A 12,146-nucleotide genomic window follows, 5' to 3' on the forward strand; every position below is an offset into this window, starting at 1 on the left:
AACCACCCAAGTCCAGGATTTGAGTCTTGTAACACATTGAATTGGTTGAAATCCAGTATGTATAAAAGTCCACTTGTAACACATTCATTGCTGGAGGGTGAGTTTTGAAAAAAAAGGGCTTAATAAAGGGAAGTGTGTGGTTTATATTACATGGCAGAATGCTTATCAACATTATACATACCCGTGTGCTTTATTTTGTATTATCTTACTAGTCGTAATCTCATTGTTGTCTTTGTATATGATTCAAAAAACCACCCAAGTCCAGCATTTAAAATGAACCCCCACGAAGTCCCTGAAATGCTAATCGTCATACCTAATACAGTTTAACCCACTCATTTACACGTAAAACTTACCATATTGACCAGGTAAATCTAACTGAAAGAATTAAAATGATACACAGGTTTCTTTCTCAAAATCACTTCCCATGGACTTGGTGGGTTTTGAATTCATGTATTCAATTGTTGGTCCTTTTGATATATTTTTATATTATTCTTTGGTTATATAGAAGAAGAGAATGATACTTAAATTTCCTTCTGAATATTGACCCAGGGTAAAGAAGAAATAAATAAACAAACAAACAATAATATTTCGATGGTCCCATTTTTGTAGCAATTATACCGTACAGATTTGCCAAATGACGCACATGGCCTTTCCCCTTTTCACGTACAAATATAGATCTTCCTCTTCTGGAATTCCTTACTCGGTCCGTGCCCTTATTTTGCTGGTGGGATCTTTGCAGGAGGGCACTTATAGTCTGTACCCAAAATTCCAGTTATGCCAAGGGAGCCCATATGCGCCATTAGACGAATCTGTACGGTACCGAGGATTATTTGAACAGTGAGGACCAACATTTATTTTTTCATTAGTATCTACTATTAAATAACTACAGTATAGATTTTAAACAACAGTCACACAACTACCACAGCAGTTAAGTCATTGCAAGTGCAAAACAACGTCCCTTGCCCGCAACAACTACACATTAAATATTTATACGACGCATTGTCACTGCCCTAGAAGCCTAGCCAATGATTTTGCGGACAGCACTTACTTTTTGCCTTATTTGTTTGAATTATTGACCAAATAAGGCCGCTTTTGGAGTAAAAATTACGTTTTTATCCAAAAATAGTAAAAAGTCATATTTTGCCATAATTCCTGGAATTAATCTCTAAGATTTTCTAGCCAAAGTGTAGATTTTGTCCTTGTTCTATTATACAGTATGTTTACAAAAATATACTACCTGTATTATACATCTTGCATGAATAATTTTAAAAGAAGTAACAGCACTTTTAATCAATGCATTCCTGAGAGTTCACAGTCCCCGTAAGTAATGTTAGACAATAACATATCCATTCGGAATTAAGTTGTGTTAGTAGAGGAAAGGTCTGACACATATTTAATAAACAAACTATACATTTTTGGAATCCTCATGACCATACGAGTAATTTGATATATTACCTGACATAATTGGAGCATTCTGAAAATTTGACCCCCATGTGACCTTGATTGGCCCCTCCCTGGAATGCCCGAGGTTTCAGGAGGTGAGCCCAAGCTAAATTTATTCAGAATCAATCAAAGATCCAAAAATGACTCTCAAACTTTTGTTCTATGATTTAGTCACAAACTCTACAGGCTGGTCCTCTTCTATATACATAGATTTTGCCATAATTGTATCATATTTTTTTCATTTGTGGTGATTAAATGTGGAACGTTGTGGCAGTATAGTAAATAATTTTAATTCCAGTATCTTAGACACGATCTAAATGTGATTTGCGTTCATGACAGTTCATCATTCTGTATTGGTATAATTAATGATAAAGATTTCAAATCGTTTATCCAAAAACACACAATAAATACGTCGTCTTTTACTTGGTCATAATCGCAGTTGACCTCGTTTTAACGGCATTACTTACAGGAGTCTTTTTCGGATTCTTTGATGCGGAAATCATTGTCGAAACAGTATACAAGTATGGATTAAGTGATGAATTTATGGGCATGATAAGAACAGCGGACCATGCGTATACCGAAACAGGAATGACTACCAACCCCGTCTGTGATAAGACTCCCATGATTATTATCGGCATCCAGCAACAGAAATCTGTAGCAACTATGACACCCATCTTAATCGCTATTTTGATTTCTTCCTCACGATCTTTGCTTCGTCCTGATTGTCTAGATGATAACTGAACGTGAGCGAACATTACGATGTAAAGCAATAAAATAAGGAAAAATAAGAGAAGGTTAACACCCAGGAAGAGTGCTATGGAGAAATACCATGCAGGCTTCTGGTCTTGAGGGACGGGCACGTTGAAGGATCGGCTAGACAATGCTGAATCAAGACCACCTTGCGAAATCTTGTAACTATTCGGTTTTGTAATCAAAGGCAGACCAATACAGACGTCCGACAAGCCGTAAAAGTCTGATTCAGCATCGGCGAAAAGAGTAGGAACTAAAGACAACACAATTAAACCTACCCATGAAAGGCATGTTATTATTTTAACCGACGTCTTACCAAAACGGCGGATGCTAAATGGAAACACAATCCCATGAAAACGATCAATACTTATCAGGACAAGAAAATACACGGATGCCTCACTTGACAAAAGAGACAAAAATCCTGCGATTTTACACAAACCACTTGAACGCCACAACTCGGCATATTGAAAATATTTAGATCCATAATAAACATCAACACTTGCCAAAATCAACATATATATCCCCATCAAACAGTCAGAAATGGCAAGATTCATAACAAGATATGATTGGACATATTGCCCTGTCTTTTCAATCTTTTCTCTCAATCGCCAAAAGACAACAAAGACGTTACCACACACAGCACTTAAACCTAGCACCCACATGCAGATTCGGAGAAATGTATTTTCCATGAGTTCTCCACATGAAAACAGTGGAGATTGCGGTTCTAATGATATACATTCAGTGTGAGATGTGAAATAGCAACATATTCTGTGATCGTCAACATATCTGGAAAAAAGAATATGCAACATGAAATGAAATGAGTATATTTTTATTTAAAGGAAATAAATTAAAGTTTATTGTTAAATAAATAATTTTAAGTAATGGCATTATTCGCAGAAGGTTGGAAAAGGTTGCTATACAACGTTTGAATGCCGGGATATGTGATTATAAAACGTTTGCATAATATCAAAAACATTTTTTGAAAACTGCAAAATATTCTTAACCGCTTTAACACTGGAAGTGATCACAGACTAGTAAGAGCAAGCACCTCCATCAACTTGAAATTGGAAACATACAAACTCGTGCAAAAGAGAAGGATGCAAGTCAATCTGGATACGCTACAACAGAACAAAGAAGTATTCCAGATGAAGCTACAAAACAAGTTTGATCCCCTGAACGATGAAGCAGAAGACGTAGATATAAATGATGTCTGTGAGAGGCTTACAAACACAATCCTTGATTGTGCCTTGGAAATAGCAGGGAAAAAAGACTCACAAAAGATAGACAAGATTTCAAAGGAAACTTTTGAAATTATGAAAAAGAGATTGGAAATGAAGAACACGATTAGGATCCAACATATCGAGTACAAAGAGTTGTGCAAAACCATAAAAAAGCGAATGACAAATTCGAGCACACAACACAAAGATGATCCAGAAACCTCTTGAAGATAACAAAAGCTACAAGAAAGCAAAGCAAGGACTTGCCACTGGAAAATCTCAAATTATAGCCTTGAAGGGGGAAGATGGAAGCATAACCTCAGACAGGGAACTAGTAACTACAGTGCAACAGAGCATTAATGCCCAAAATTTAAAAGCTATATAATTTATTAACAATATACACTACCCATAAAATACTACTACAAGGGATTTTCAACATATTAGAATCCTAACAATCAAGTACCAACATGCACAGTTTTGTCCTTATATCACTTTTGGGTTTTCAACAAAATGTTATCAAACCTCTACTGTGATTGGCAGCTGCCTAAGGCATCTATTTGATCGCTGATAATGCCCAGCCATTCAGCAAGTGGCTACTAACTGACCTTGATAGGCTTGAATGAGCACTGTCATCTGCTGCAAAACCATCACACTCAAGGACCTGGTCACTCCATAATGCTACAGGGAACACAGTACTTTGACAATAGAATGAAAAACTCACTGTTGATTAGGCGCGGATTTTAAAAGAACAGCACTGTGCGTGTATAGCAAAAAATTGGAATAGAATGTTTGGAATTTTGTAACTAAAATACTAAATGCATTTTGCAAAATGTGCTCTGACAAATCTATAAAGCGTTTCATTAGCTTTAATTTGACACATTGCTTGACATGTTTGGAATTATGGTAAATCATGAAAAAATATTTATTATCGCAAATTAATTAATCAATATTATGTCCATTAATTAAAAAATAAATACAAATATGCAAATTTTCTCTGATAGAATTGTAGGATTTGACAAGAGTCAATCTTTCTTGTAAGTTTGATTTTTATAACATATTTACTTTTGACGAAAAAAAAATAAATTCATTTTTCATACATTTCTTTTATTATGCTAATTATATGAAAATTACCGAGTTTGATCATAAAATGTTGTAAGTGACATCTTTTACTTTAATCTAGATTTTAAATTATGTGTCAATCTGTCCAAAATTCAGTTTTGGGTATTTATGCTCTGTTGCACTGTAGTCATCAAGCGGGCAGAAGAGTTCTACCAAGATCTCTACTCCAGCAAAGTCCAAATAACTCCACCTATTATAGACATTGAAAGTGCAGAAGAAGATATACCACCAACTGGAGAGGATGGGAGCAAGTTGAAAAATCTCTCAATGACATAAATAAATAAATTTCGGATTTATGAAAAGACACGGAAAGAGGTAAAGCACCGGGAGAAGATTAGTCGACATTCTCATGGATGATGATGATGATGATAATGACGATGATTCTAACATAATGTTTATTAAGTGCTGACAAAATATTTGGAAAAATATTCACATTTTGATAACATTTTAAAAATGTGTTTATAGTGTGACCTTCATAAAAGCTGACATTTAATGTTACTAAAACGTTTTTACCAAACCCAAAACCTAAAATATAATATGTTTAAAACGTTTTGTGTTTGCTGGGGCAGCATCATTTTGCATGTCCTTACTTTAAGCATAATTATTGCACAGCCCTGAAATATATGCATTTTTGTACTTGTTCTCAAAATTACAAAAAATGAGTTAGTAACTTGTTAATATTGGTATACTTACAGGTCATTCAAATTTTGAAGTTCGTGGAATCCGTTTGATTGGACATCAAGTATTTCACCGGATCCTCTCACTAGAACGCTTAAATAAAATGAAAAACACATTAAACCAATAATCATAATCAAGCTGCAAGCTGGTATATTTTCAAGAAAGGATGACGACAGGAAGTTCACAGAGACAAACAAAGGTTCTTCATATTTTGCCCGGCTGTCATTTATGAACAGTAGGCCTAATGTGAGTTGAGATATTTGGGTTGAAATTTTAGTGTTTTACATTTTTACTTAAAATTGTCCATATCAAAATAGCGAAGACTTGACAGTAAGCCGAGTATTCGATTGATCCATTCTAATTTTACCCGCAAAAAAAGAACACATTTGATTTTTAAATTATACCGGCGAACGGCGAACTGATTTGAATGTTAATCACATTAGTCCATCGCGACAAGTTTCTGAGAAGTTTTTCTCTAGTAAATCGAATTTCAGCAGTGACAGTTATTCCATTTGTAGGTACGTATGTAGTCTACAAATGAGATTTTTCATCATTAATTAATTTCGAAGAGTACAATCAAAAGACTTACAGTGTCTTGAGTTGCGAGAGACCGGCAAATGCGTGTTGCATTATACGCATAAGGGGCACGTTCCACATGGCACTGTTAAAGATAAAACAGGAATAATAAAAATTACCGGTGTATTTTCCCGCTATGGCAAAATTTGGGAGAAGAAAATGAAGAAGACAAAGCAGAAGAAAATTGTAACGATAACGGAAAACGCATATGTATCTCGCGACGCATCCCAACTTTTCCCTGGGAAATTGTAAAAATGCACTGAAGACGGTCCAAATTAAGAAGGTAAACATTTTTAGGGATTAAGTCCACCGATGTTAGGTTAGAGTTGAGCTGGTATCCAACATTATTCATTCTATCCAGACGATCTAAGCATAAGTTTAACACTGCATTGGGCATCCTTTTTGAACAGCTTTGAACGGACTGTTTGTTACCACGGAGATAATGTTATCAGCCTTTGAGATAGAACCTAAAAACTACGTAGATGAATTAACCTTAATAGCATAAGCTGCAAAAGGATGCAACACTGAAAGCAAATTTATTCAGGAAAAAGGTCCATATTATGGAAATTCCGTACTCCCGGACAAAAACCCTGGCCCCTGGTTGCAACCAAAAAATGCACGAAAAAGACTCAGAATAAATTATTTTAACACAATATGTAAAGTTGTAATAGTGGTACTTACAGTCCCTCTAGTTGCATCAATTCTTCAAAATTTCGACTGTGTACGACGGCAATAAGCGTTGATGATAAATCACTAAAACGTAATCAAAATAAGGCATGCTTACAACCATATAGAAAAATCTTATTAAGTATGGCTCTATAATGTAAATTCAAATGCTATATATTGTATTGGAATAGTCAATGGAATTTGATTTATATTTATTTATTTAAAGCACGTAATGACTGTTCTTAGTGAACATTGAAGGGGTATTTCCATCTTCACATGTATATGCCTGGGGATATCGCGGGGGAGAGAGACGCAGGGCCGCGCTATAAGGTGGGAGCAAAAATTAACTACCTTGTGCCGGTCTTGTCCATATCTAATACATCAGAATATTTTTTTTTTGTGATTCAGCGGTGTGTGCGGGAGAGGGGGGGGGGGGTTCTTCCCGGTATTATCGGTGGGATATATACAATATACACTATTCTAGTAGTATTGTACATTATATTCTGTCACATGATCGGGGAAATGTTGGTGGGAAACTGGAAATATAACGGCTTCTTTCCTTCTTTTTCCCTTTGGTTTTCCTTTGCCTTCCCTTTCTCTTTCATTTTGTCAGAGGGCACACTGCTCCCAACGCTGGCTACTTTGAAGCTAGACGCGTTGGGTTTCGGGATGGCCTGTGGTGCTTTTGAGTTGGGAATACGTATATTTAAAAAAATTAATATTGCTACTCACAGCCAGGTGAGATTTTGCAGTCCATCAAAGGTCCTTAGCTGGATGGATGTAATATTGGATTTTGTGACAGATCTAAAAAATGAACATGGTGAATTAAGTTCACACTACCTCCAGACATAATTAAGTTTTCATTGTTTAAATTGGAAAAGTCCAGCAACTTTATAATTTATTTGGACATCGTATGATTGCGTGCTAGTGTGATTGGTCACTAGCGGTATGTCCTTAATGGGCTATTCGATTTTTTTTTACAGGGAAAACGACAAATTTGGTTTTCAAATTAATGGAAGAAAATGTGACGTAAATTGAATTAAGAAACAGTGAAAAGTGACGATTATGAATGAGGTTAAAGACTTTGCATTAATTAGTTTTACTTTACAAATATAAAAGTATAAGCAAGAAAATGCTATTACGAGTCATTAATGACTCAAGGTCAAAAACATCTTTTACCCAAATTCACTTCAGAATGCACCACATAACACGCTGTTTGATTAAGTTAACAATAACTCAATCTTTAATAAAAATAAAGTATGATTTGACATTGATTTTGCGAGTGAAAAATCATGCTTTGTTTACTGTGATTACATTACTGTGATTCCCAACATTAGATTGTAAACAAATATAAATAATCAAAATAAATTTATCCGGGCACATCACAATGCAAATAGCTTTTTCGACGGGAATTGACAATAAGTTACAGTTTTATTACAATCCCAGCAAACACAAAACGTTTTCGACATCATTCGCAAAAGGTTATAAAAGGTTGTCAGAAAACGTTTTAATGTCGGGTTATTTAAAGGGTATACTAAGGGTATAAAACGTTTTCATAACATTAAAAAACATTTTTTGATAATCTAATGCTCAGCAAACAGAAAATGTTTTACAGAAAACGTTCAAATGTCGGGTTATATAAAGGGTATAAAAACGTTATAATAACATTCCAAAAACATTTTTGAAAACGATACAAAACATTCTAAACAGAATATTATTTTGGGGTTGAAAAAATATTTTGTTAAAATTGCTTGCCCAAAATATTTGCAATAACGTTTTAAAAACGTTTTCATGACCTTTATATAACCCGACATTTAAATGTTATTAAAACGTTTTGAAAAAAAAAAAACATTTTAAGAACATTTGTTTACTGGATGCAAATATTTTAACATCATGTTATTTAAATGTTGACAAAATATTTGGCAAAATATGTTTGCAAAAATAGTTTACAATAACAGTTTGAAAACATTTAAAAAATATTGCTGTAGTGTGCTTTTGTACAAAACGTTTTAAAACGTGTCCATGACTTTTATATAACCCGACATTTTAATGTTATTAAATTTTTTTACCTAAACCAAAAGCCAAAATATAACATATTTAAAACGTTTTTAAAACGTTTTTGTGTTTGCTGGGATACAGGTGCCTGTATAAGCGGTCTCTCTTTCGTCTTTCGTTAGACGTGTCTCTAACTTCACTTCTTCTTCTGAAGTCGGAGACACATCTGAGGAAAGATCGACCACTCACACAAGGACCGGCTGCACCTGTGATAACCGATGGCGTACTCGTAGATACACTATAAAGAAAATGCACATTCAAAGATCTTGTTTTGTTTGAATCATGCAATTCAACATTTATTATTTAATTTTGATTGTTTTGTATAAGGCAGTTGAAGGTAAACAAATCTAATCTATTATGCAATTGATTAATACAGCATCAAGCCCGGTGTATCAAGACAATTATGAATATAAGAGCGAACAATTTCCTTACAGAGTTCGTAAGTGCCGAAAGCCTTTAAATACTCCGGGTTCCAATGACTCCACACCAGGTCCAGACACTTCCCTATTACAAACAGCAGCAACAATAACAGCAACAAAAATGTGAGTTAAACAAAACAGCTAAAACACGATTATAAACATGTTTACAAATAATATATTTACAGGCAAAAACAATATAATTGTCAAATAAGACGATATTATTTTGAACTATGCCGACGATTTTTGTATTTTAAAAACAACTGATTTCGAAAGTGATTTATAGTGCCACACTCACAATTCTTCAACCCATTATTGAACCGGATGGTATGGTTGAACCAGCTAGAAAGTAGATTGTCCATGAAAGGTCTTTATTTGTGAAAATGTTTACTTACAAGGCATTGGTAATTTTGGCAACATCAAACAATGACTGGAAATTTATACCGCACTGTACCAACAGGTTTCTGTCCACATAGTAACAATTGCAATCATCTGGACATCGTTTTGTATCTGCACAAAATCGAGAAAACTTATTCGAAAACTTGGTTGATAATCATCTGGCATGATGTGACTGAGTTTACGTCCGTCCTTCTGAACTTTTAATACAAACTACATTGTGTTGTCATCAGTGTTGTAGCATGTAATATGTTTTATTGTGAAATAAGATTAGCTCTTTTATTACCCAAATATTCTTCCAAGTTTGGAATTTAGTAGCTGACCGAAATGTGTATCGCATGCAGTCATAGAACAGTATATGCTTTTCAGATGATACACCACCCTGATACCAATTGTTTGGTTGAACCATCTAAACGAAACATTGTCTCAGTCTTTTCATATTTTACCGGGGTTATGACATAATTTCTGTTTATAGGATCAGCAGGGGTGTAGCAAAGGGGGGGGGGGGGCAGGGTCCGTGGGCCCGAGCACAAAAGCGAAAATTAAATAAGGGCTGATAATGGAGAACAGGGCCGGATTTATTGTCCTATGCATTTTTCTTTTAACCCCAATAACAGCATGTTTTTTTTGCCAAAATAGGGGAAAATATTATTGTAAAAAATTCATTTTCGTGCTTTGCGCGTATTCAAATAGTAAAATTAATGTTGATCTGGGGCTAATATAGTTTGTAGTTGATTTTTTTCGTGCGATTTCGCGCAAATGTCCTAGTAACATCGGAGCAAAATATGTTAGTACCCCCTATATTATACGTAAACCAAAACTTAGATCCCATAAGGTAAATCCCGCCCAGGTTAAAAGGGCCCGTACTGCTTCTTGTCCACGGGCCCCTGATACTCTTGCTATGCCCCTGAGGATCATATTGCCCAGTCCTCAATAGTTAAAGTACCACCCATCCTTAGGTTTCATTATCATCAGACAACATACAACTGCGTTAGACTCCAGAATTAATATGATTAATATAAATAGCAAGAAAAAAGTAAAACTTTCTGCTGATGTCGATATCGTAATAGGGTTCAGATTATGTTGTCCACCAGCCCAGCCCAGCACTAACCACATCCTTCTTCATCATCTGCGACAGGACAATCTTGTTTGCCGTCACAAACATCTACCATGGGTACACAGCTACGAGGTGTCATCGTCTTGGCAGGGGAATCACACAAGTATGATCCGGGACAATTGACAGATTCTAAGAAAAAGAAAAATATAATATTTTCCTTCTCCAATATTGGTAATTCGTTGTTATTATTCAGATATGACATTAATGACATTAAATTTAAAAAGAAGTACAATTTGACTGTTCCATTCTTTATATTTTGTTTATCATATTTGAAAATGCTGAATTGATCAAGCTTTTTTGAAAATTAGAATTGGAATATCTCCTCGCTTCTTACCACAATCGAATTCATCAACTAAGTTAAAACAGTCATTAAATCCATCACAGCGGGCCGATTCGTCAACACATAAACCATTTCCACAATTGAGATTATTTTCCAAGCACTCTTTAAGATAAAGATAAAAAAGCAAATGAGATAGCAGACAATAAATTGTGGGTGCTTTTACTAAACTCTTAAAACCATTAGGTCATTTTTGCCCCACCCGGTGAAAAATGAAAAAGTAACAATTGACGTCATGGAAAAGCTTCGAAACATCGACACCCGATTCGCTAATCAAGACGCATAGCATCGCGTGATCCTGGCGTAACCATGTTTTGTTTTAACACTTAAAAGTGTTAAAATCCGGACGCACGCATCGGTCAGTGCCGTTCCTCTGTGGTAGCAACTAGGGATGCTGCATTCCAGGAGACAGAATATCACACATCCAATACTTATTGTCGTCATACTACCCACATCATCGACCTTATAGCCCTAAATCCTTCACGTCTCTTGTATTCTGGTTCTTTAGCAACACAACTGCCAACAATTGAAGAGCTTTGTTCCAAAACCCCTTACATGCACTTGAGAAAACATACAAAAATCATGAAAAAGTACTGATATAATGGGGGTTTGCAACAAAAGCAGTTTTTGGCGGATGCTTGGGTAGTATGAGCATCCCGCCAAAAACTGCGTTTGTTATTTTTGACTCTCACCGTATTGTCCTATTCGAACTTGATTCAGGCGAAAAGAAAACCCTCGTCGTCCACCAGACCGATCAGAAGCAAATTTAAGCCAGATTTGAGCTTCATTGGAAGTATAACTAACTGTTTTGGGTTTCCCAGTAAAGGAATACAGCATCGTTGTGGAATTAGACGTTTCTTTGCCAAACCCTAAGATAATAAAATCGTAACCAGCTTCTAGTTCAAAATCAGTCATCTCAATAAATATGAATTGCTTATCTTCTGCAATCAGGACCCATTCGCATAAAACGTCATCTGGATATATATTCGGATAATCTGGGGAAGTAAGATTTCTGACTACTTGACCATCAAGGTAAATGTTTCTTGCGCCACACAAGCCTGAAATGCAAAAAAAGAATAAAAAAATTACACAATTCTTTCATAACAAGCTATACATAGCCATCAAATGCGATGCAAATCAAATTGTTGTAGAATTTTATCAACAGTAATTAAGTATGTGTAACTATTAAAACTGCACTTACAACCCCCCCACACACACACATTAACGTAACTATCATTAGTTCCACTGCCTTTACCGAATTGATCATGTCTCACCTCCCTTTTCAACCAATTCAACATTTAACCACATATTGCCTCTGCGAACTATACTGTCATATAATTACGCTGCCTTGAGCTATAATGACAGCCTGGTGATCT

The 12,146-nt window shown here is 35.4% G+C and overlaps 1 protein-coding gene across 1 annotated transcript; it reads right to left on the reverse strand.

The window, feature by feature from the left end:
* Nucleotides 1-1,862: 1,862 nt before the first annotated feature.
* On the reverse strand, nucleotides 1,863-11,821 carry LOC140157669 (G-protein coupled receptor GRL101-like). Its single transcript, XM_072180908.1, has 8 exons — nucleotides 11,463-11,821; nucleotides 10,768-10,875; nucleotides 8,937-9,003; nucleotides 7,182-7,253; nucleotides 6,465-6,536; nucleotides 5,797-5,868; nucleotides 5,223-5,300; nucleotides 1,863-2,979 (listed from the first exon to the last, which is right to left on the reverse strand). The coding sequence occupies exons 1-8, from the start codon at nucleotides 11,683-11,685 to the stop codon at nucleotides 1,863-1,865; spliced, it is 1,809 nt and encodes a 602-aa protein (XP_072037009.1). The 5' UTR covers nucleotides 11,686-11,821.
* Between the last annotated feature and the right edge of the window lie 325 nt (nucleotides 11,822-12,146).

The sequence above is a fragment of the Amphiura filiformis genome, chromosome 7 (assembly GCF_039555335.1).
Source record: "Amphiura filiformis chromosome 7, Afil_fr2py, whole genome shotgun sequence".
Taxonomy (NCBI): domain Eukaryota; kingdom Metazoa; phylum Echinodermata; class Ophiuroidea; order Amphilepidida; family Amphiuridae; genus Amphiura; species Amphiura filiformis.